A 28,000-nucleotide genomic window follows, 5' to 3' on the forward strand; every position below is an offset into this window, starting at 1 on the left:
GCTTCAGCACGGCCTGCTGATGTCTACCAACGCCAGTAGCTGGGGTCGATTCAACAGCGGAGGAGGAGGAGGAGGGTGGGGTTTCAGCACTCCTGCCAGGAATATTGGGTGGGGAGACAAGGCAGGCCGCCACAGTTTGCGACCCGGTCCCAGCCTCAACTACATTCAGCCAGTGTGCCGTGATTGAGATGTAGCGTCCCTGGCCGCATGCACTTGTCCACGTGTCGGTGGTCAAGTGGAACTTTGTGCAACTTAGCGCAGAACTTAGGGCCTGCCTGATGTTACGGGACACACGCTGGTGCAAGGCTCAACTCACCCAAAGGGCCAAAAACACTGCTGGTGCATGACTCAACTCACCCAAAGGGCCAAAAACTAAATCTCTGCTGGTTAAAGGCTCAACTCACCCCAAAGGGCCTAAAACTCTGCAGGTAGAAGGCTGGGGGTCCGCTCTCTCTCCCTGTGGGAATAGAGGAGGGTACTCTCTATGCTTGACTCTGTAATATCACTGATGACAAGGATACGGCCGCCATCCACCATATGTGACACCGGTCACAAGGACACGGCTGCCATCCACCATATGTGACACCGGTCACAAGGACACGGCCGCCATCCACCATATGTGACACCGGTCACAAGGACACGGCTGCCATCCACCATATGTGACACCGGTCACAAGGATACGGCTGCCATCCACCATATGTGACACCGGTCACAAGGACACGGCTGCCATCCACCATATGTGACACCGGTCACAAGGACACGGCTGCCATCCACCATATGTGACACCGGTCACAAGGACACGGCTGCCATCCACCATATGTGACACCGGTCACAAGGACACGGCTGCCATCCACCATATGTGACACCGGTCACAAGGACGCGGCCGCCAGTCACCATATATATCACTAGTTACAAAGACCAAAATGACAGGACAAGTGTTGCTGTTTCCATCACATTCTTATTGTTAGTACTTGCACTAGTGATCCCTCCTCCCCCCTATAGCCGAGGCCCTGATACTACACACACCACTTATCTACTTAGAATTGTCATTTAAAAAAAACAAAAAAAAAAAAAAAGAAGTAAACTATTTCACAGAAAATAGCAAATTAGTAAAAGTACTAGAGGGGTGACCGGCATCAGTGATAACAGCAGCCATAGGGGTTAATGGGGTCTCCTGGCAGGGGGCATTGTATATGGACTGTGACAATTGGGGGTAATTTAACATCAAAGGTAAGCGGTTTCCTGGATTTACAGAGGTGTTGGTGGCGCTGGGGGCCAAATAAACAGCAGATCAGGTGGTACAATCCAAAATCAGTGGCTTTATTCAGCTGTAGCAGGAACAAAAACAACAAACAGCCCACACACAGGGCAATATCACTAGTCTATGGGGCAAGATACTCTCAGGTTTCTTCTCACCAGTCTGGTGCAAAGTCTTTTCTGGAATCCAGTCCACTTGGGACAGACCTCCTGTCTGTCTCTAACTGGTCCACCTTCCTCTCTGGAGTTGGGCTCCTTTTGGATACCAGTCCTCTTGGGACAGACCTCCTGTCTGTCTCTCACTGGTCCACCTTCCTCTCTGGAGTTGGGCTCCTTTTGGATACCAGTCCTCTTGGGACAGACCTCCTGTCTGTCTCTCACTGGTCCAGTCCACCTTCTCCTGCAGGCCACCAGTAGCGCTCTCCTGCTTTTGGTTGGGACAATCCTGGGCTATCTGATTTGTTTGCGCTGCCTGGTGCCAGGTCCTGGTCCAGATATGGGGTGTCTTCCCTGGCAGACTTATACACACACGGGGTGTTTGTCACTTTTGATTCCTTGGTCTCTTCCCATGAGATTCCGAGGAACCAATTCTTTAGATTCCTCCAGATTCGGCATGGCCTTTCCTCATTGTTCCCTCACCAACCCTGCGCCATATCAGAATCCCCGCTTATTGGTGTGTTACGTTCCCTGGGCTTTATACTCATTTGATTCATGTGAAGGTATCTCCAGCTGAAGCCCCGACATTGAGGCGATGGCGCACCAATATCCCAGAGCTGACGGAGGAGACACTTCAGGAGGTTTTGGAATCCCCACGTTACGTTTCCCCCTCAGCTAACAACAAACTGATTAAGATTTTCCTTTTACACCAGTGTTATCTGACCCCGGCCCGGTTACACCGGATGGCTCGGCTGCCTGGCCCTAATTGTCTTAGATGTCCATGCCCTCGTGCGGACTTTTGGCACATGCTGTGGAGCTGCCCGGTTATCCAGGCCTTTTGGAGGGGGCTGGTGGTTCTCCTGACGGATGTCCTGCATCTCCCGGTCCCACTTTCTCCTGAAATATGCCTATTCGGGGGGTTGGAGGAGGAGTTGTGGCCACATCACACCCGCATCTTCCTTCAGGAATGCTTGTTCTATGCGAGGAAGGCCATTGCCTTGCGGTGGACGGCCCCTCGACCCCCATCCGTTCCCCGGTGGCGGAGGCCGGTTAATGCGGTTCTTCCGTTTAATCAGATTATATATAAAGGGAGGAGTTGTCCCCAGAAGTTTTATAAAGTTTGGGGGGCCTGGTGTGACTCCCCCATGACCCAATATTCTGCCCCTTCCATGCGCTCGGCTATTGATGCCTTCACTCCGTAAGGGGTGGCTGGTGCCGGTTGGGTTCACGGCTCCCCCTGTCTTGTTTCATTTTGTGGGTATAGTGTGTAATGTTCTGCCCTGGACTGTGCGGGCGGTGGGGTGGGGTTCGGGGAGGGGAGGGGAGGAGATGATGTGGCTTATTTCGTATTTCTGCTTCCATTCGATTCTCTGGTTGGTCTACAGCGCCCTCTAGGACCACACCCGTACACTACATAGAAGAGGACGGAGCAATCATTAACCTAGTGCACAGGAGCAGATACACAGGTGCGGTCAGGGACCGTTTACTGGCTCATAAATACGCTATTTCCTTATTGGGACAGCAGAGATATAAGAGGGCGAGGAACGGGGTCAGAAGAGATCAGAGCGAGCCGAGACATGGAGAGTGCAAAGAGGAGACTGCCGGGGGGCCGGACTGTGCTGGGGGTCCTCATCCTATCAACATGTAAGTAAAGGGGGACCCTACAATGTATCACTATCATCATCCCTGACCCCAGGAGGTGACACTCTAATCTCTTATGGCCCAGTACTCTCTGGTTTGCAGGACCGGATGAGCTCGTATATACACATATACACTATATACACGTGAGTGGATATAGGGGACTCTCCTTAGGATATGCCGGGGGCCCCCACAGATCAGCAATAGTTCTGTGTATTGGTTATGTAGCGGTGCTAATAACTCACTGTATATACTGCAGAGCTGCCCCATACCCTTCTATTAGATAGTATATACAGTATATTACCTACCGCCTGTATACATCCACCTCTCCTCCACCGTCTGTATATATCTATATCTCCTGCACCGCCTGTATATCAAATCAAACAAGCTTTATTGGCACGTCCGAATAGATATTTGGCATTACCAAAGCTAGTAAAGTGGGGGAGGGGAGTTGGGGTCGAGGGTGTGAGTGGTGGGTATGGGTGGGGTGGGTGGTTTGGGGTATAACAGTCCGTGGAGTCTCGTCTTCCTCTTCGTTGGTGACCGCTATATGGGGAGGTGGGGGTGGGGAGGGTGTATTGGGATAAATATAACAGTCCATGGAGTCTCATCTTCCTCTGGTTTGGTGACAGCTGGACACGTATTGGGCAGCGATCTCCACAGTGGCCTCTTCTTCTCCCAGTAGGATGTAGAGTTTCCTCTTCTCCCAGTCTGGGATGTGGGCAGAGAGTCTTTGGTAGTAGACGGCCCTCACAGCTGAGTATTTGGTGCAGTGTAGCAGGAAGTGGGTCTCGTCTTCTAGGGCCCCCTGGTCACAGTGCTGGCACAGTCTCTTCTCCCGTGGCTTGTACGTCTGTCTGTATCGCCCCGTCTCTATCTCTAGGTTGTGGGCGCTCAGTCTGTACCGGCTCAGGGTCTGTCTGTGCTTGGGGTGGCGTATTCTCTCCAGGTAGGTGGCCATGGTGTAGTCCCTTTGTAGGGATTGGTACACATTGGTGAGTTTCTTGGAGTTATTTATTTCGTTTCTCCATTCTTCAATGTACCGCTCTCTGTTTGCCTCTGTGGTTGCCTTTATTTCGGCCTTGGTTATCATCTGTTGGTGTTTTTGGTTTGGTGGTTGGCTGCTGTTTGGTTGGTGAGTGTCTGGTTTGCTCCGGTGGCTTAGCCATGCTTGGTGGTGGTAGGAGTCGCTCCCCTGGATGTGTGCCTGGAAAGCTAGCGCCCTCTTCTGTATGGTGAGCCATAGGGGGAGTCTGCCTAGCTCTGCCCTGCAGGCCATGTTGGTGGTGTTGTGATGGACATGTAGCAGGTATTTGCAGAACTCCAGGTGGAAGTTCTCTGTTGGGCTGGAATCCCACTGTGACTGGTCTGGGTAGGTGGCTGGGCCCCAAACCTCACTGCCATAGAGAAGGATCGGGGAGATGACAGCGTCAAATATCTTCATCCAGACCCTCACCGGTGGTTTGAGGTGGTACAGTTGTCTTCTGATGGCGTAGAAGGTTCTGCAGGCTTTTGCTTTCAGGGTTTCTATTGCTGCTTTGAAGCTTCCTGATTGGCTGAGCTCCAGCCCCAGGTCGGTGTAGCTGTTGGTTTTCTCCAGTGTGGAGCCGTTCAGTGTGAATTGTGAGGTGGTGGAGGCTTTATTGTGGCCCTTCTTCTGAAATACCATGACTTTGGTCTTCTTCTGGTTGATGGGTAGGGCCCATGTGGTGCTGAATTTTTCCAGCACTGACAGGCTTTCTTGGAGGTCTTTCTCGGTGGGGGCCAGGAGTAGGAGGTCATCGGCGTATAGCAGGAACTTCACCTCTCGATTGTTCAGGGTGAGGCCTGGGGTTGGTGAGGCCTCCAGGGCTGTAGCCAGTTCATTGATATAGATGTTGAAGAGCGTTGGGCTCAGGCTACAGCCTTGTCTGACCCCTCGGGCCTGTTGGAAGTATGCTGTCCTTTTCCCATTCACCTTCACACTGCACTGGTTTCCGGTGTAGGAGCTCTTGATGACGTCGTACGTTCTTCCTCCTATTCCACTCTCTAGGAGTTTTAGGAGTAGGCCTGGGTGCCATACTGAATCAAACGCCTTCTTAAAGTCCACGAAGCAGGCGAATATCTTGCCTCTTCTGGTGTTGTGGACGTGCGTCTTGATGAGGCTGTGCAGGGTGTAGATATGGTCTGTGGTGCGGTGGTTTGGCATGAACCCTGCTTGGCTCTTGCTGAGGACCCCGTGTTGTGTGAGGAAGGTGAGGATTCTGTTATTGATGATGCTGTTGAACAGTTTCCCCAGCTATGTGCTGCTGACGCAGATCCCTCTGTAGTTGTTGGGGTCATATTGGTCCCCATTCTTGTAGATGGGGGTTATGAGCCCTTTGTTCCAGTCTTCGGGGAAGTGTCCAGCATTGAGCACGAGGGTGAATAGCTTTGCCAGTGCCGCGTGTATTGCTGGAGGGCTGTATTTCATCATCTCTGGTAGGATGCCGTCAGGGCCACTGGCCTTTTTGCCTTTCAGCAGGACAATTCTTTCCTGTATATCTTTTATGGTGATTGGCGAGTCCAGAGGGTTCTGGAAGTCTTTGATGACTTTCTCCATGTCCCTCAGTTTGGTGATTATCTGTTGCTGTTCTGGAGTTCGTTCTTCTTCTGGGATGTTTTTGTAGAGACCTCTGAAGTAGTTGAGCCAGATATTGCCATTTTGGATGTGGAGAGAGTTTTTCTTGGGCTTTGTGCCCATGTGGTGCCAGGTCTCCCAGAATGAGCTGTCCTGGAGGGAGTCCTCTAGTTGCTGTATTTTGTGGGAGAGGTATCTCTGTTTCTTCTCTCTGAGGGTGCCCTTGTATTGCTTGCATAGATTGTTGTAGGCTTCCCTCACCTCCTTGTTGTTGGGGTCCCTGTGTTTTTGGTTGGAGGCTGTTCTTAGGGTATGGCGTAGTGCTTTGCAGTCGCTGTCGAACCATTTGTGGGACTGTTTGTTGGTTTGTCTTATGGATTTGGTTGGTTTCAGGCCTGCTAGTTCTGCTGTGGTCTGTAGGATGTACTTGAGATCCTTCACAGCTCTGGTGACTCCCTGTTGGTCTGGCTGATAGGTGTTTGTATGGAAGTTTGTGAGCAGTGTCTTGATTTCGGGTCGGTTGGTTGCGTTGCTATATTCTATGGCCTGGTGGTTGGCCCATGTGAAATGTCTTGGTAGGTTGTAGAGGCCGGACTGTTGTGGCTCATGTGTGGGTGTTTTGTTCCTGGTTCTCATGTATAGTAGGATCTGGTTGTGGTCTGATAGATGGGAGTCAGGTGCGATTGTGAAGTCTTCAATGTCTGACAGGTCTGCGTCTGTAATGGCATAGTCCACCACGCTGTTGCCCACTTGAGAGTTTAGTGTGAAGCGTCCTCTGGGATCGCCTGTGGTACGTCCGTTTATTATGTACAGTCCTAGGCTTCGGCACATGTTCAGCAGTTGTCTCCCACTCTTGTTGACAATTCTGTCTTGGCTGTTTCTTCTTGTCTGTGTGGGTTCTGGGTGGTGGATCTCACTACCGTGCGTATGTGGGTTGTCGTCAGGAGGCAGGTAGTCTAACTCTGTGCCTGTCCTTGCATTCAGGTCTCCGCATATTAGTACTCTGCCTTTGGGTTGGAAGTGGACGGCTTCCCTTTGTAGGACCTCGTAAGTGTCGGGGTGGTGGTAGGGGGACCCTGGTGGGGGCATATATACTGCACAGAGATAGATGTCCTGCTGGCCGCTGAGGATGGAGCTGCTTATTTTTATCCATATGTGATTAGTTCCACGTTTGGTAGCTTTTACGTGTTCTTTGAGCTCCTCCTTGTACCATATTAGTATGCCTCCTGAGTGGCGGCCATGTTTGGTGGTCTTATTTTTCTGGGCGGGCACTGAGAATTCCTTGCAGCCCATGGGTGTTAGGGACTCGTCATCTGCCCGGGTCCATGTCTCTAGGAGGATTTGAATGTCTATGTTTTTTAGTCTGTCTATGAAGTCTGGATCTTTTGGGTTAGATCTATAGGCTGAGGCGTTCAGCCCTTGTATGTTCCAACTACTGATAGTTAGTGATTTCATCTTCAGTGTGTAAACCTTGTAATGAGCTGTCCTGCAGAGGACGGGCTGGGTTCTTGGTTGGTTGCAGTGTGGCCAGGTATTGGTTTATGTGCATTGCTGTTGTGGCCATTGTAGTGACCGCATGCTCTATTCTCTTTATTGTCTCTATGTCGGTGCTCTGGGTTGCTCTGGTTGGCTTTTTCTTGATAGGTGGCATCTTTGGGGGGTTCTGTCTTGGATATTGGCGGTTGTCGGGTATTATTAACATGGTTCTTTGTCTTGTTTGTTGTCTAGGCCCGGGGTCTCTGTTGAGCACTAAGTCTTTGAATTCCTTCGCTAGGAGGCTGACGCCATGTTTATTGAGGTGTTTGTCATCATATAGGTGACGCTTATCTATGGAGGGGTGTTGTGCCAGGGTGATGCCTGGTGTTTGTCTGATTCTGGTCGCCAGCTCTTTGTTGATCCCCATGATGGTAGCTTCAGAGATGTCTTCTCGTGTCTTCTCGTGTCTTCTCACATATATATATCCATCTCTCCTGCACCCCCTGTATATATCTATATCTCCTGCACCCCCTGTATATATCCACCTCTCCTGCACCCCCTGTATATATCTATATCTCCTGCACCCCCTGTATATATCCATCTCTCCTGCACTCCCTGTATATATCTACCTCTCCTGCACCCCCTGTATATATCTATATCTCCTGCACTCCCTGTATATATCCATCTCTCCTGCACTCCCTGTATATATCTACCTCTCCTGCACCCCCTGTATATATCTATATCTCCTGCACTCCCTGTATATATCTATATCTCCTGCACCCCCTGTATATATCCACCTCTCCTGCACCCCCTGTATATATCTATATCTCCTGCACTCCCTGTATATATCTATATCTCCTGCACTCCCTGTATATATCTACCTCTCCTGCACCCCCTGTATATATCTATATCTCCTGCACTCCCTGTATATATCTATATCTCCTGCACCCCCTGTATATATCTACCTCTTCTGCACCCCCTGTATATATCTACCTCTCCTGCACCCCCTGTATATATCCATCTCTCCTGCACTCCCTGTATATATCTACCTCTCCTGCACTCCCTGTATATATCCATCTCTCCTGCACTCCCTGTATATATCTATATCTCCTGCACCCCCTGTATATATCTATATCTCCTGCACTCCCTGTATATATCTATATCTCCTGCACTCCCTGTATATAACTACCTCTCCTGCACTCCCTGTATATATCCATCTCTCCTGCACTCCCTGTATATATCTATATCTCCTGCACTCCCTGTATATATCTATATCTCCTGCACCCCCTGTATATATCCATCTCTCCTGCACTCCCTGTATATATCCACCTCTCCTGCACTCCCTGTATATATCCATCTCTCCTGCACTCCCTGTATATATCTATATCTCCTGCACCCCCTGTATATATCCATCTCTCCTGCACTCCCTGTATATATCTATATCTCCTGCACCCCCTGTATATATCCATCTCTCCTGCACCCCCTGTATATATCCACCTCTCCTGCACTCCCTGTATATATCCATCTCTCCTGCACTCCCTGTATATATCTATATCTCCTGCACCCCCTGTATATATCTACCTCTCCTGCACTCCCTGTATATATCCATCTCTCCTGCACTCCCTGTATATATCCATCTCTCCTGCACCCCCTGTATATATCCATCTCTCCTGCACTCCCTGTATATATCTATATCTCCTGCACTCCCTGTATATATCCATCTCTCCTGCACTCCCTGTATATATCTATATCTCCTGCACTCCCTGTATATATCTATATCTCCTGCACCCCCTGTATATATCCATCTCTCCTGCACTCCCTGTATATATCCACCTCTCCTGCACTCCCTGTATATATCCATCTCTCCTGCACTCCCTGTATATATCTATATCTCCTGCACCCCCTGTATATATCCATCTCTCCTGCACTCCCTGTATATATCTATATCTCCTGCACCCCCTGTATATATCCACCTCTCCTGCACTCCCTGTATATATCTACCTCTCCTGCACTCCCTGTATATATCTACCTCTCCTGCACTCCCTGTATATATCCACCTCTCCTGCACCCCCTGTATATATCTATATCTCCTGCACCCCCTGTATATATCCATCTCTCCTGCACTCCCTGTATATATCTATATCTCCTGCACTCCCTGTATATATCTATATCTCCTGCACCCCCTGTATATATCCACCTCTCCTGCACCCCCTGTATATATCCATCTCTCCTGCACTCCCTGTATATATCCATCTCTCCTGCACTCCCTGTATATATCCATCTCTCCTGCACTCCCTGTATATATCTATATCTCCTGCACCCCCTGTATATATCCATCTCTCCTGCACTCCCTGTATATATCCATCTCTCCTGCACTCCCTGTATATATCTATATCTCCTGCACTCCCTGTATATATCCATCTCTCCTGCACTCCCTGTATATATCTACCTCTCCTGCACTCCCTGTATATATCCACCTCTCCTGCACTCCCTGTATATATCCATCTCTCCTGCACTCCCTGTATATATCCATCTCTCCTGCACTCCCTGTATATATCTATATCTCCTGCACCCCCTGTATATATCTACCTCTCCTGCACTCCCTGTATATATCTATATCTCCTGCACCCCCTGTATATATCTACCTCTCCTGCACTCCCTGTATATATCTATATCTCCTGCACTCCCTGTATATATCTATATCTCCTGCACCCCCTGTATATATCCACCTCTCCTGCACCCCCTGTATATATCTATATCTCCTGCACTCCCTGTATATATCTATATCTCCTGCACTCCCTGTATATATCTACCTCTCCTGCACCCCCTGTATATATCTACCTCTCCTGCACTCCCTGTATATATCCATCTCTCCTGCACTCCCTGTATATATCTATATCTCCTGCACCCCCTGTATATATCTATATCTCCTGCACTCCCTGTATATATCTATATCTCCTGCACTCCCTGTATATATCCACCTCTCCTGCACCCCCTGTATATATCCATCTCTCCTGCACCCCCTGTATATATCTATATCTCCTGCACCCCCTGTATATATCTATATCTCCTGCACTCCCTGTATATATCTATATCTCCTGCACTCCCTGTATATATCTATATCTCCTGCACCCCCTGTATATATCCATCTCTCCTGCACTCCCTGTATATATCCATCTCTCCTGCACTCCCTGTATATATCCATCTCTCCTGCACTCCCTGTATATATCTATATCTCCTGCACCCCCTGTATATATCTATATCTCCTGCACTCCCTGTATATATCCACCTCTCCTGCACCCCCTGTATATATCCATCTCTCCTGCACCCCCTGTATATATCTATATCTCCTGCACCCCCTGTATATATCCATCTCTCCTGCACTCCCTGTATATATCTATATCTCCTGCACCCCCTGTATATATCTATATCTCCTGCACTCCCTGTATATATCTATATCTCCTGCACCCCCTGTATATATCCATCTCTCCTGCACTCCCTGTATATATCCATCTCTCCTGCACTCCCTGTATATATCTATATCTCCTGCACCCCCTGTATATATCCATCTCTCCTGCACTCCCTGTATATATCCATCTCTCCTGCACTCCCTGTATATATCCATCTCTCCTGCACTCCCTGTATATATCTATATCTCCTGCACTCCCTGTATATATCCATCTCTCCTGCACTCCCTGTATATATCTACCTCTCCTGCACTCCCTGTATATATCCACCTCTCCTGCACTCCCTGTATATATCCATCTCTCCTGCACTCCCTGTATATATCCACCTCTCCTGCACCCCCTGTATATATCCATCTCTCCTGCACTCCCTGTATATATCTATATCTCCTGCACCCCCTGTATATATCTACCTCTCCTGCACTCCCTGTATATATCTATATCTCCTGCACTCCCTGTATATATCTATATCTCCTGCACCCCCTGTATATATCCACCTCTCCTGCACCCCCTGTATATATCTACCTCTCCTGCACTCCCTGTATATATCTACCTCTCCTGCACTCCCTGTATATATCTATATCTCCTGCACTCCCTGTATATATCTATATCTCCTGCACTCCCTGTATATATCCACCTCTCCTGCACCCCCTGTATATATCCATCTCTCCTGCACCCCCTGTATATATCTATATCTCCTGCACCCCCTGTATATATCCATCTCTCCTGCACTCCCTGTATATATCTATATCTCCTGCACCCCCTGTATATATCTATATCTCCTGCACCCCCTGTATATATCCATCTCTCCTGCACTCCCTGTATATATCCACCTCTCCTGCACTCCCTGTATATATCCATCTCTCCTGCACTCCCTGTATATATCTATATCTCCTGCACCCCCTGTATATATCCACCTCTCCTGCACCCCCTGTATATATCTACCTCTCCTGCACTCCCTGTATATATCTACCTCTCCTGCACCCCCTGTATATATCTATATCTCCTGCACCCCCTGTATATATCTATATCTCCTGTACTCCCTGTATATATCTATATCTCCTGCACCCCCTGTATATATCCACCTCTCCTGCACCCCCTGTATATATCCATCTCTCCTGCACCCCCTGTATATATCTATATCTCCTGCACCCCCTGTATATATCCACCTCTCCTGCACCCCCTGTATATATCTACCTCTCCTGCACTCCCTGTATATATCTACCTCTCCTGCACCCCCTGTATATATCCATCTCTCCTCTGCATACGTCTTCCCTCTTGTAGACATCTCCAGTGTCAGGATCCCATCCTCTGAGAAGCCGCATCTCCACCAAGTCTCTAGAAAGGGGCAGGGAGCCGTTGAGGAGCATAGAGTCAGGTCTACCCTAACAGAACCCCACAAAGATCAGCCACGTTCAGGAAGAGGGATCGGGGTCCCCCCTCTGTACAACCCCTCGATAGTCTCATCTCTCTATTAGCTCCCCCACTGACCAACTCTGGTACTACAAGGTTATTAGGTAGAAGCAGCTCCTGATGTCACCGCCTGCCTCTGACAGTCTTGTCTTCTCCCTCTACAGGTGCTGCTGTGTTCGGTGACAACCCTATTAGGGCCAAGGAAGGAGAGAGTAAGTCATCTCATCATGTAGTGCCACTGCCCGGTGACTGCGCCCCCTGCTGACCATGTCATTATCTCTCTGCAGGTGTGGAGTTCCCCTGTGATTACCCCTCCAGCTTTCAGAATCCGCGTATCGAGTGGAAGGTCACTTCCAGCCAGGGAGCCTCGCTCATCTATTTCGATGGACAGAAGACTGGTGCGTGCTCTAACTATAGGGGGTCACAGATCTGCTCGATTCTGACCTGAGGACCTGTCTGACTAGTCTCCTTCTTCTAGTGCTCTACCAGAACCGAACCGAATTTTACCCACGAGGGCTGCGGCTGAATGATGTGACCCGGAAGGATTCGGGCGAGTACACGTGTGAGGTGACGGACACCAGCTCTGGGAAACCATCCTACGTAGAGAAGAAGACCCAGCTGGTGGTCTTGGGTAAGGGACGTTCTTCGACATTTCTCCGATGGCTTTGGTTCTCTTCACAATGTCTCTAACTTGTTCTCTGTTACTTGCCAGTTCCACCATCTACACCCGTGGCTCATGTGCCCAAATCTGTGACCATTGGGAGCCCCACTACACTGCACTGTGCTGAGAGCGACGCCTCGCCCCGCCCCATCATCAACTGGTACAAGAATAATGTCCTAATGCCCGAAGACCCCAAGACCAGTCCCAGCTTCCAGAACTCAACCTACACCATTGACCATACAACTGGAGACCTGGTAACCTGCTGAGCCAAATCCTAATGTACCCTGTATACGTGTCTACCGATCCCTCATGTCTGTACCCATCACTGAATCCACATGTTACTGCTCATGGAGTATGGTGAGCTCCCCATCTCCATACTGATCTCCCCATCTCCATACTGATCTCCCCCATACTGCCCATGGATCTATATGGTGATCTCCCCGTCTCCATACTGATCTCCCCGTCTCCATACTGATCTCCCCTATACTGCTCCTCATCTCCATACTGATCTCTCCTATACTGCCCATTGATCTATATGGTGAGCTCCCCATCTCCATACTGATCTCCCCCATACTGCTCATGGATCTATATGGTGAGCTCCCCTTCTCCATACTGATCTCCCCCATACTGCCCATGGATCTATATGGTGAGCTCCCCATCTCCATACTGATCTCCCCCATACTGCCCATGGATCTATATGGTGAGCTCCCCATCTCCATACTGATCTCCCCTATACTACCCATGGATCTATATGGTGAGCTCCGATCTCCATACTGATCTCCCCTATACCGGCCATGGATCTATATGGTGAGCTCCCCATCTCCATACTGATCTCCCCTATACTGCTCATGGATCTATATGGTGAGCTGCCATCTCCATACTGATCTCCCCTATACTGCTCATGGATCTATATGGTGAGCTCCACATCTCCATACTGATCACCTCTATACTGCCCCTGGATCTATATGATGAGCTCCCCATCTCCATACTGATCACCTCTATACTGCCCATGGATCTATATGGTGAGCTCCCCATCTCCATACTTATCTCCCCTATACTGCCCATGGATCTATATGGTGAGCTCCCCATCTCCATACTGATCTCCCCTATACTACCCATGGATCTATATGGTGAGCTCCGATCTCCATACTGATCTCCCCTATACTGCCCATGGATCTATATGGTGAGCTCCCCATCTCCATACTGATCTCCCCTATACTACCCATGGATCTATATGGTGAGCTCCGATCTCCATACTGATCTCCCCCATACTGCTCATGGATCTATATGGTGAGCTCCCCATCTCCATACTGATCTCCCCTATACTGCTCATGGATCCATATGGTGAGCTCCCATCTCCATACTGATCTCCCCTATACTGCTCATGGATCTATATGGTGATCTCCCCATCTCCATACTTATCTCCATTATACTGCCCATGGATCTATATGGTGAGCTCCCCATCTCCATACTGATCTCCCCTATACTACCCATGGATCTATATGGTGAGCTCCGATCTCCATACTGATCTCCCCCATACTGCTCATGGATCTATATGGTGAGCTCCCCATCTCCATACTGATCTCCCCTATACTGCTCATGGATCCATATGGTGAGCTCCCATCTCCATACTGATCTCCCCTATACTGCTCATGGATCTATATGGTGATCTCCCCATCTCCATACTGATCTCCCCTATACTGCTCATTGATCTATATGGTGAGCTCCCTATATCCATACTGATCACCTCTATACTGCCCATGGATCTATATGGTGAGCTCCCCATCTCCATACTGATCTCCCCCATACTGCTCATGGATCCATATGGTGAGCTACCATCTCCATACTTATCTCCCCCATACTGCTCATGGATCCATATGGTGATCTCCCATCTCCATACTGATCTCCCCCATACTGCCCATGGATCTATATGGTGAGCTCCGATCTCCATACTGATCTTTCCTATACTGCTCATGAATCTATATGGTGATCTCCCCATCTCCATACTGATCTCCCCTATACTGCCCCTGGATCTATATGGTGAGCTCCCCATCTCCATACTGATCTCCCCTATACTGCTCATGGATCTATATGGTGAGCTCCACATCTCCATACTGATCACCTCTATACTGCCCCTGGATCTATATGGTGAGCTCCCCATCTCCATACTGATCACCTCTATACTGCCCATGGATATATATGGTGAGCTCCCCATCTCCATACTGATCACCTCCATACTGCCCCTGGATCTATATGGTGAGCTCCCATCTCCATACTGATCTCCCCTATACTGCTCATGGATCTATATGGTGAGCTCCCCATCTCCATACTGATCACCTCTATACTGCTCATGGATCCATATGGTGAGCTGCCATCTCCATACTGATCTCCCCTATACTGCTCATGGATCTATATGGTGAGCTCCCCATCTCCATACTGATCACATCTATACTGCCCATGGATCTATATGGTGAGCTCCCCATCTCCATACTTATCTCCCCCATACTGCCCATGGATCTATATGGTGAGCTCCCCATCTCCATACTGATCTCCCCTATACTACCCATGGATCTATATGGTGAGCTCCGATCTCCATACTGATCTCCCCCATACTGCTCATGGATCTATATGGTGAGCTCCCCATCTCCATACTGATCTCCTCTATACTGCTCATGGATCCATATGGTGAGCTCCCATCTCCATACTGATCTCCCCTATACTGCTCATGGATCTATATGGTGATCTCCCCATCTCCATACTTATCTCCATTATACTGCCCCTGGATCTATATGGTGATCTCCCCATCTCCATACTGATCTCCCCTATACTGCTCATTGATCTATATGGTGAGCTCCCTATATCCATACTGATCACCTCTATACTGCCCATGGATCTATATGGTGAGCTCCCCACCTCCATACTGATCTCTCCTATACTGCCCATGGATCCATATGGTGAGCTCCCCATCTCCATACTGATCTCCCCCATACTGCTCATGGATCCATATGGTGATCTCCCATCTCCATACTGATCTCCCCCATACTGCCCATGGATCTATATGGTGAGCTCCCCATCTCCATACTGATCTTTCCTATACTGCTCATGGATCTATATGGTGAGCTCCCCATCTCCATACTGATCTCCCCTATACTGCTCATGGATCTATATGGTGAGCTCCCCATCTCCATACTGATCTCCCCTATACTGCTCATGGATCTATATGGTGAGCTCCCATCTCCATACTGATCTCTCCTATACTGCTCATGGATCTATATGGTGAGCTCCCCATCTCCATACTGATCACCTCTATACTGCTCATGGATCTATATGGTGAGCTCCCATCTCCATACTGATCTCTCCTATACTGCTCATGGATCTATATGGTGAGCTCCCATCTCCATACTGATCTCTCCTATACTGCTCATGGATCTATATGGTGAGCTCCCCATCTCCATACTGATCACCTCTATACTGCTCATGGATCTATATGGTGAGCTCCCCATCTCCATACTGATCACCTCTATACTGCTCATGGATCTATATGGTGAGCTCCCCATCTCCATACTGATCTCCCCTATACTGCTCATGGATCTATATGGTGAGCTCCCCATCTCCATACTGATCTCCCCTATACCGGCCATGGATCTATATGGTGAGCTCCCCATCTCCATACTGATCACCTCTATACTGCCCATGGATCTATATGGTGAGCTCCCCATCTCCATACTGATCACCTCCATACTGCCCATGGATCTATATGGTGAGCTCCCCATCTCCATACTGATCTCCCCTATACTGCTCATGGATCTATATGGTGAGCTCCCCATCTCCATACTGATCACCTCTATACTGCTCATGGATCTATATGGTGAGCTCCCCATCTCCATACTGATCTCCCCTATACTGCTCATGGATCTATATGGTGAGCTCCCCATCTCCATACTGATCTCCCCTATACCGGCCATGGATCTATATGGTGAGCTCCCCATCTCCATACTGATCACCTCTATACTGCCCATGGATCTATATGGTGAGCTCCCCATCTCCATACTGATCTCCCCTATACCGGCCATGGATCTATATGGTGAGCTCCCCATCTCCATACTGATCACCTCTATACTGCTCATGGATCTATATGGTGAGCTCCCATCTCCATACTGATCTCCCCTATACTGCTCATGGATCTATATGGTGAGCTCCCATCTCCATACTGATCTCCCATATACTGCTCATGGATCTATATGGTGAGCTCCCATCTCCATACTGATCTTCCATATACTGCTCATGGATCTATATGGTGAGCTCCCATCTCCATACTGATCACCTCTATACTGCCCCTGGATCTATATGGTGAGCTCCCATCTCCATACTGATCTCCCCTATACTGCTCATGGATCTATATGGTGAGCTCCCCATCTCCATACTGATCTCCCCTATACTGCTCATGGATCTATATGGTGAGCTCCCATCTCCATACTGATCTCTCCTATACTGCCCATGGATCTATATGGTGAGCTCCCCATCTCCATACTGATCTCCCCCATACTGCCCATGGATCTATATGGTGAGCTCCCATCTCCATACTGATCTCCCCATACTGCTCATGGATCTATATGGTGATCTCACCATCTCCATACTGATCTCCCCTATACTGCCCATGGATCTATACGGTGATCTCCCCATCTCCATACTGATCTCCCCTATACTGCCCCTGGATCTATATGGTGAGCTCCCCATCTCCATACTGATCACCTCTATACTGCCCATGGATCTATATGGTGAGCTCCCATCTCCATACTGATCTCCCCTATACTGCTCATGGATCTATATGGTGAGCTCCCCATCTCCATACTGATCTCCCCTATACTGCTCATGGATCTATATGGTGAGCTCCCCATCTCCATACTGATCACCTCTATACTGCCCATGGATCTATATGGTGAGCTCCCTATCTCCATACTGATCACCTCTATACTGCCCATGGATCTATATGGTGAGCTCCCCATCTCCATACTGATCACCTCTATACTGCCCCTGGATCTATATGGTGAGCTCCCCATCTCCATACTGATCTCCCCTATACTGCTCATGGATCTATATGGTGAGCTCCCCATCTCCATACTGATCTCCCCTATACTGCTCATGGATCTATATGGTGAGCTCCCATCTCCATACTGATCTCTCCTATACTGCCCATGGATCTATATGGTGAGCTCCCCATCTCCATACTGATCTCACCTATACTGCTCATGGATCTATATGGTGAGCTCCCCATCTCCATACTGATCACCTCTATACTGCCCCTGGATCTATATGGTGAGCTCCCCATCTCCATACTGATCTCCCCTATACTGCTCATGGATCTATATGGTGAGCTCCCCATCTCCATACTGATCTCCCCTATACTGCTCATGGATCTATATGGTGAGCTCCCCATCTCCATACTGATCTCCCCTATACTGCTCATGGATCTATATGGTGAGCTCCCCATCTCCATACTGATCACCTCTATACTGCTCATGGATCTATATGGTGAGCTCCCCATCTCCATACTGATCTCCCCTATACTGCTCATGGATCTATATGGTGAGCTCCCATCTCCATACTGATCTCTCCTATACTGCCCATGGATCTATATGGTGAGCTCCCCATCTCCATACTGATCTCCCCTATACTGCTCATGGATCTATATGGTGAGCTCCCATCTCCATACTGATCTCTCCTATACTGCTCATGGATCTATATGGTGAGCTCCCCATCTCCATACTGATCACCTCTATACTGCTCATGGATCTATATGGTGAGCTCCCATCTCCATACTGATCTCCCCTATACTGCCCATGGATCTATATGGTGAGCTCCCCATCTCCATACTGATCACCTCTATACTGTCCCTGGATCTATATGGTGAGCTCCCCATCTCCATACTGATCACCTCTATACTGTCCCTGGATCTATATGGTGAGCTCCCCATCTCCATACTGATCTCTCCTATACTGCCCCTGGATCTATATGGTGAGCTCCCCATCTCCATACTGATCTCCCCTATACTGCCCCTGGATCTATATGGTGAGCTCCCATCTCCATACTGATCACCTCTATACTGCTCATGGATCTATATGGTGAGCTCCCATCTCCATACTGATCACCTCTATACTACCCATGGATCTATATGGTGAGCTCCCCATCTCCATACTGATCTCCTCTATACTGCTCATGGATCTATATGGTGAGCTCTCCATCTCCATACTGATCACCTCTATACTGCCCCTGGATCTATATGGTGAGCTCCCATCTCCATACTGATCTCTCCTATACTGCCCATGGATCTATATGGTGAGCTCCCCATCTCCATACTGATCTCCCCCATACTGCTCATGGATCTATATGGTGAGCTCCCCATCTCCATACTGATCTCCCCCATACTGCTCATGGATCTATATGGTGAGCTCCCCATCTCCATACTGATCACCTCTATACTGCTCATGGATCTATATGGTGAGCTCCCATCTCCATACTGATCTCCCCTATACTGCTCATGGATCTATATTTTGAGCTCCCATCTCCATACTGATCTCCCCTATACTGCTCATGGATCTATATGGTGAGCTCCCCATCTCCATACTGATCACCTCTATACTGCCCCTGGATCTATATGGTGAGCTCCCCATCTCCATACTGATCTCCCCCATACTGCTCATGGATCTATATGGTGAGCTCCCCATCTCCATACTGATCTCCCCCATACTGCTCATGGATCTATATGGTGAGCTCCCCATCTCCATACTGATCTCCCCCATACTGCTCATGGATCTATATGGTGAGCTCCCCATCTCCATACTGATCTCCCCCATACTGCTCATGGATCTATATGGTGAGCTCCCCATCTCCATACTGATCTCCCCCATACTGCTCATGGATCTATATGGTGAGCTCCCCATCTCCATACTGATCTCCCCCATACTGCTCATGGATCTATATGGTGAGCTCCCCATCTCCATACTGATCTCCCCCATACTGCTCATGGATCTATATGGTGAGCTCCCCATCTCCATACTGATCTCCCCTATACTGCTCATGGATCTATATGGTGAGCTCCCATCTCCATACTGATCTCCCCTATACTGCTCATGGATCTATATGGTGAGCTCCCCATCTCCATACTGATCTCCCCTATACTGCTCATGGATCTATATGGTGAGCTCCCATCTCCATACTGATCTCCCCTATACTGCTCATGGATCTATATGGTGAGCTCCCCATCTCCATACTGATCACCTCTATACTGCTCATGGATCTATATGGTGAGCTCCCCATCTCCATACTGATCTCCCCCATACTGCTCATGGATCTATATGGTGAGCTCCCCATCTCCATACTGATCTCCCCCATACTGCTCATGGATCTATATGGTGAGCTCCCCATCTCCATACTGACCACCTCTATACTGCTCATGGATCTATATGGTGAGCTCCCCATCTCCATACTGATCTCCCCCATACTGCTCATGGATCTATATGGTGAGCTCCCCATCTCCATACTGATCACCTCTATACTGCTCATGGATCTATATGGTGAGCTCCCATCTACATACTGATCTCCCCCATACTGCTCATGGATCTGTATGGTGAGCTCCCCATCTCCATACTGATCACCTCTATACTGCTCATGGATCTGTATGGTGAGCTCCCCATCTCCATACTGATCTCCCCCATACTGCTCATGGATCTATATGATGAGCTCCCCATCTCCTTACTGATCTCCCCTATACTGCTCATGGATCTATATGGTGAGCTCCCCATCTCCATACTGATCACCTCTATACTGCTCATGGATCTATATGGTGAGCTGCCATCTCCATACTGATCTCTCCTATACTGCTCATGGATCTATATGGTGAGCTCCGATCTCCATACTGATCTCCCCCATACTGCTCATGGATCTATATGGTGAGCTCCCCATCTCCATACTGATCACCTCTATACTGCCCCTGTATCTATATGGTGAGTTCCCATCTCCATACTGATCTCTCCTATACTGCCCCTGGATCTATATGGTGAGCTCCCCATCTCCATACTGATCTCCCCTATACTGCCCATGGATCTATATGGTGAGTTCCCATCTCCATACTGATACCTCTATACTGCTCATGGATCTATATGGTGAGTTCCCATCTCCATACTGATACCTCTATACTGCCCCTGGATCTATATGGTGAGCTCCCATCTCCATACTGATCTCCTCTATACTGCCCATGGATCTATATGGTGAGCTCCCCATCTCCATACTGATCTCCCCCATACTGCTCATGGATCTATATGGTGAGCTCCCCATCTCCATACTGATCTCCCCTATACTACCCATGGATCTATATGGTGAGCTCCCCATCTCCATACTGATCACCTCTATACTGCTCATGGATCTATATGGTGAGCTCCCCATCTCCATTCTGATCTCCCCTATACTGCTCATGGATCTATATGGTGAGCTCCCCATCTCCATTCTGATCTCCCCTATACTGCCCATGGATCTATATGGTGAGCTCCCCATCTCCATACTGATCACCTCTATACTGCTCATGGATCTATATGGTGAGCTCCCCATCTCCATTCTGATCTCCCCTATACTGCCCATGGATCTATATGGTGAGCTCCCCATCTCCATACTGATCACCTCTATACTGCTCATGGATCTATATGGTGAGCTCCCATCTCCATACTGATCTCCTCTATACTGCTCATGGATCTATATGGTGATCTCCCCATCTCCATACTGATCTCCCCTATACTGCTCATGTATCTATATGGTGAGCTCCCCATCTCCATACTGATCTCCTCTATACTGCTCATGGATCTATATGGTGAGCTCCCCATCTCCATACTGATCTCCCCTATACTGCCCATGGATCTATATGGTGAGCTCCCCATCTCCATACTGATCTCCCCTATACTGCCCATGGATCTATATGGTGAGCTCCCCATCTCCATACTGATCTCCTCTATACTGCTCATGGATTTGTGTGGTGATCATCTATTTTTCCACATCCCTTCTGTATAGGTGAGCGCTATTAACCACAATTTCCTTCATTGTCCTTTAGACCTTTAACCCTGTGACGCAGGCGGACGCTGGGGACTATTACTGCGAGGCGTCCAATGAACTAGGTCGCCTGACGTCTGTACCAGTCACTATGGAGACATGTGAGTACACGTTCTGTGGTGTGGAGCCCACTGTTGTCTTCTGCAGCTGGAGAAGGTGTATGCAGGTGTGCATGTGTATGAATATATGAAGTATGAGTGCATGTATGCAAGTGTGTATGAATATATGATGTATGAGTGTATGTATGAAGGTGTATGCAGGTGTGTATGAATATATGATGTATGTATGAAGGTGTATGCAGGTGTGTATGAATATATGATGTATGTATGAAGGTGTATGCAGGTGTGTATGAATATATGATGTATGTATGAAGGTGTATGCAGGTGTGTATGAATATATGATGTATGTATGAAGGTGTATGCAGGTGTGTATGAATATATGATGTATGTATGAAGGTGTATGCAGGTGTGTATGAATATATGATGTATGAGTGTATGTATGAAGGTGTATGCAGGTGTGTATGAATATATGATGTATGTATGAAGGTGTATGCAGGTGTGTATGAATATATGATGTATGTATGAAGGTGTATGCAGGTGTGTATGAATATATGATGTATGTATGAAGGTGTATGCAGGTGTGTATGAATATATGATGTATGTATGAAGGTGTATGCAGGTGTGTATGAATATATGATGTATGAGTGTATGTATGAAGGTGTATGCAGGTGTGTATGAATATATGATGTATGTATGAAGGTGTATGCAGGTGTGTATGAATATATGATGTATGTATGAAGGTGTATGCAGGTGTGTATGAATATATGATGTATGTATGAAGGTGTATGCAGGTGTGTATGAATATATGATGTATGTATGAAGGTGTATGCAGGTGTGTATGAATATATGATGTATGAGTGTATGTATGAAGGTGTATGCAGGTGTGTATGAATATATAATGTATGAGTGTATGTATGAAGGTGTATGCAGGTGTGTATGAATATATGATGTATGTATGAAGGTGTATGCAGGTGTGTATGAATATATGATGTATGTATGAAGGTGTATGCAGGTGTGTATGAATATATGATGTATGAATGTATGTATGAAGGTGTATGCAGGTGTGTATGAATATATAATGTATGAGTGTATGTATGAAGGTGTATGCAGGTGTGTATGAATATATGATGTATGTATGAAGGTGTATGCAGGTGTGTATGAATATATAATGTATGAGTGTATGTATGAAGGTGTATGCAGGTGTGTATGAATATATTATGTATGTATGAAGGTGTATGCAGGTGTGTATGAATATATGATGTATGTATGAAGGTGTATGCAGGTGTGTATGAATATATGATGTATGTATGAAGGTGTATGCAGGTGTGTATGAATATATGATGTATGTATGAAGGTGTATGCAGGTATGGGGACTGCCGTGGGCCAAGGATGAGGATGCGTTATGCCAACAGATTACCTGCAACTCAGGTCAGAAAACTGTCCGGAATTATAGCCAAAGTCTAGGTCAGTACTTCTGGGTAATGGTAACTCCCAAGATGCACCCGAATTACCAAGAGGGCGGGGCCCCCGAGCATTTCTGATGCCTCACACACCAGTGAGAATTTAAGAAGAGTGGTGTAGAAAGCTACACGCATGTGGCACACATCACTTAAGATCTCTAAGCATGCAGCACACGTCACTCACACACTACACACATACGGCACACGTCACTCACACACTACACACATGCGGAACACGTCACTCACACACTATACGCATGCAGCACACGCCACTCACACACTACACGCATGCGGAACACGTCACTCACACACTATACGCATGCAGCACACGCCACTCACACACTACACGCATGCGGAACACGTCACTCACACACTATACGCATGCAGCACACGCCACTCACACACTACACGCATGCGGAACATGTCACTCACACACTATACGCATGCAGCACACGCCACTCACACACTACACGCATACGGCACACGTCACTCACACACTACACACATGTGGAACACGTCACTCACACACTACATGCATGCAGCACATGTCACTCACACATTTCACGCATACGGCACGTCACATACACTACATGCATGCAGCACATGTCACACACTACACGCATGCGGCACACGTCACTCATACACTACTATGACAGAAGGACAAGACACGTGATCCTAGAGACAGACAAGAAGAATGACATTTAGCCACTCCCCTTTCTCCCGGGCAGTTATGGGCAGTGACAGGGAAGTCCCAACACAATTTCAGCAGGTCAGTGGCCTCAGCATGTAGTGGTCACTTATCTGGAGCTTAGACATTGGGTCCATGGCGCTCACATAGACTGGAGTCACAAGGGGAGACCTAGAGGAGATCTCCGACTGCCGAGCAACCTGAGGCCGGAACATCACTGCAGATCCGGAATCAATACAGGATTCATCAGAAACCCGTCCGAAGAACAAGGACTGCCCTATGAGGTCTCCAAAGTCCTCACAACCACCTCCATACTGAAGTCTCTGGACAGATCTAGAGCCAAAGATAGGAACCGTCATCTCTGATAATTCCTTCAATTCTGTGGATTCATTATAGGAGATACTTATATATCGCCAACATATTCTGCAGCACTTTATAGATACTGTCAGGGACTGTCCCATATATGGCTCACTATCTAGATTATAAATCAAGAGGGAAGAGTGGCTGGACAGTAGACCTCCAGGAACAGAGCTCTAGAACAAGACGACCACACGACAGTGACTGGACAGAATACTAATGCCTCCAGGAATAGAGCTCTAGAATAAGAAGACCACGCGACAGTGACTGGACAGAATACTAATACCTTCAGGAACAGAGCTCTAGAATAAGACGACCACACGACAGTGACTGGACAGAATACTAATACTTTCAGGAACAGAGCTCTAGAATAAGACGACCACACGACAGTGACTGGACAGAATACTAATACCTCCAGGAACAGAGCTCTAGAATAAGAAGACCACGCGACAGTGACTGGACAGAATACTAATACCTCCAGGAACAGAGCTCTAGAATAAGAAGACCACGCGACAGTGACTGGACAGAATACTAATACCTCCAGGAATAGAGCTCTAGAATAAGAAGACCACACGACAGTGACTGGACAGAATACTAATACCTCCAGGAACAGAGCTCTAGAATAAGAAGACCACGCGACAGTGACTGGACAGAATACTAATACCTCCAGGAATAGAGCTCTAGAATAAGAAGACCACACGACAGTGACTGGACAGAATACTAATACCTCCAGGAACAGAGCTCTAGAATAAGAAGACCACACGACAGTGACTGGACAGAATACCAATACCTCCAGGAACAGAGCTCTAGAACACGAAGACCACACGACAGTGACTGGACAGAATACTAATACCTTCAGGAACAGAGCTCTAGAATAAGACGACCACACGACAGTGACTGGACAGAATACTAATACTTTCAGGAACAGAGCTCTAGAATAAGACGACCACACGACAGTGACTGGACAGAATACTAATACCTCCAGGAACAGAGCTCTAGAATAAGAAGACCACGCGACAGTGACTGGACAGAATACTAATACCTCCAGGAATAGAACTCTAGAATAAGAAGACCACGCGACAGTGACTGGACAGAATACTAATACCTCCAGGAACAGAGCTCTAGAATAAGAAGACCACACGACAGTGACTGGACAGAATACTAATACCTTCAGGAACAGAGCTCTAGAATAAGACGACCACACGACAGTGACTGGACAGAATACTAATACCTCCAGGAATAGAGCTCTAGAATAAGAAGACCACGCGACAGTGACTGGACAGAATACTAATACCTCCAGGAACAGAGCTCTAGAATAAGAAGACCACGCGACAGTGACTGGACAGAATACTAATACCTCCAGGAATAGAGCTCTAGAATAAGAAGACCACACGACAGTGACTGGACAGAATACTAATACCTCCAGGAACAGAGCTCTAGAATAAGAAGACCACACGACAGTGACTGGAAAGAATACTAATACCTCCAGGAACAGAGCTCTAGAATAAGAAGACCACACGACAGTGACTGGACAGAATACCAATACCTCCAGGAACAGAGCTCTAGAACACGAAGACCACACGACAGTGAACTGGACAGAATGCTAATACCTCCAGGAACAGAGCTCTAGAATAAGAAGACGACACAACAGTGACTGTACAGAATACTAATACCTCCAGGAACAGAGATCTAGAATAAGAAGACCACGCGACAGTGTCTGGACAGAATACTAATACCTCCAGGAACAGAGCTCTAGAATAAGACGACCACACGACAGTGACTGGAAAGAATACTAATACCTCCAGGAACAGAGCTCTAGAATAAGAAGACCACACTACAGTGACTGGACAGAATACTAATACCTCCAGGAACAGAGCTCCAGAACAAGACGACCACACGACAGTGACTGGACAGAATACTAATACCTCCAGGAACAGAGCTCTAGAATAAGAAGACCACACAACAGTGACTGGACAGAATACTAATACCTCCAGGAACAGAGCTCTAGAATAAGAAGACCACGCAACAGTGACTGGACAGAATACTAATGCCTCCAGGAATAGAGCTCTAGAATAAGAAGACCACACGACAGTGACTAGACAGAATACTAATACCTCCAGGAACAGAGCTCTAGAATAAGAAGACCACACAACAGTGACTGGACAGAATACTAATACCTCCAGGAACAGAGTTCTAGAATAAGAAGACAACGCAACAGTGACTGGACAGAATACTAATACCTCCAGGAACAGAGCTCTAGAATAAGAAGACCACATGGCAGTGACTGGACAGAATACTAATACCTCCAGGAATAGACATCTAGAATAAGAAGACCACACGACAGTGACTGGAAAGAATACTAATACCTCCAGGAATAGACATCTAGAATAAGAAGACCACACGACAGTGACTGTACAGAATACTAATACCTCCAGGAACAAAGCTCTAGAATAATAAGACCACACGGCAGTGACTGGACAGAATACTAATACCTCCAGGAACAGAGCTCTAGAATAAGAAGACCACACGACAGTGACTGGACAGAATACTAATACCTCCAGGAACAGAGCTCTAGAATAAGAAGACCACACGACAGTGACTGTACAGAATACTAATACCTTCAGAAACAGAGCTCTAGAATAAGAAGACGACACAACAGTGACTGTACAGAATACTAATACCTCCAGGAACAGAGCTCTAGAATAAGAAGACCACGCAACAGTGACTGGACAGAATACTAATGCCTCCAGGAATAGAGCTCTAGAATAAGAAGACCACACGACAGTGACTAGACAGAATACTAATACCTCCAGGAACAGAGCTCTAGAATAAGAAGACCACACAACAGTGACTGGACAGAATACTAATACCTCCAGGAACAGAGCTCTAGAATAAGAAGACCACACAACAGTGACTGGACAGAATACTAATACCTCCAGGAACAGAGTTCTAGAATAAGAAGACAACGCAACAGTGACTGGACAGAATACTAATACCTCCAGGAACAGAGCTCTAGAATAAGAAGACCACATGGCAGTGACTGGACAGAATACTAATACCTCCAGGAATAGACATCTAGAATAAGAAGACCACACGACAGTGACTGGAAAGAATACTAATACCTCCAGGAATAGACATCTAGAATAAGAAGACCACACGACAGTGACTGTACAGAATACTAATACCTCCAGGAACAAAGCTCTAGAATAATAAGACCACACGGCAGTGACTGGACAGAATACTAATACCTCCAGGAACAGAGCTCTAGAATAAGAAGACCACACGACAGTGACTGGACAGAATACTAATACCTCCAGGAACAGAGCTCTAGAATAAGAAGACCACACGACAGTGACTGTACAGAATACTAATACCTTCAGAAACAGAGCTCTAGAATAAGAAGACGACACAACAGTGACTGTACAGAATACTAATACCTCCAGGAACAGAGCTCTAGAATAAGAAGACCACACGACAGTGACTGTACAGAATACTAATACCTCCAGGAATAGAGATCCAGAATAAGAAGACCACACGACAGTGACTAGACAGAATACTAATACCTCCAGGAATAGAGATCTAGAACAAGTCGACCACATGACAGTGACTGTAGAGAATACTAATAGCTCCAGAAACAGAGCTCTAGAATAAGAAGACCACACGACAGTGACTGTAC

General features: G+C 47.5%; 1 protein-coding gene across 1 annotated transcript in view; it reads left to right on the forward strand.

The window, feature by feature from the left end:
- The first annotated feature begins 2,829 nt into the window (after window positions 1-2,829).
- Window positions 2,830-28,000, forward strand: part of LOC142187356 (junctional adhesion molecule A-like) — a 42,363-nt gene continuing 17,192 nt past the window's right edge. Inside the window, exons 1-6 of the mRNA XM_075261558.1 lie at window positions 2,830-3,057; window positions 12,168-12,215; window positions 12,291-12,401; window positions 12,482-12,634; window positions 12,716-12,918; window positions 21,762-21,861. Of these exons, the coding sequence (XP_075117659.1) occupies window positions 2,991-3,057; window positions 12,168-12,215; window positions 12,291-12,401; window positions 12,482-12,634; window positions 12,716-12,918; window positions 21,762-21,861 (682 nt within the window). The 5' untranslated portion in view covers window positions 2,830-2,990. The remainder of the gene's footprint in view (window positions 3,058-12,167; window positions 12,216-12,290; window positions 12,402-12,481; window positions 12,635-12,715; window positions 12,919-21,761; window positions 21,862-28,000) is intronic.

This window comes from Leptodactylus fuscus, unplaced genomic scaffold, assembly GCF_031893055.1.
Source record: "Leptodactylus fuscus isolate aLepFus1 unplaced genomic scaffold, aLepFus1.hap2 HAP2_SCAFFOLD_200, whole genome shotgun sequence".
NCBI classification, from domain to species: domain Eukaryota; kingdom Metazoa; phylum Chordata; class Amphibia; order Anura; family Leptodactylidae; genus Leptodactylus; species Leptodactylus fuscus.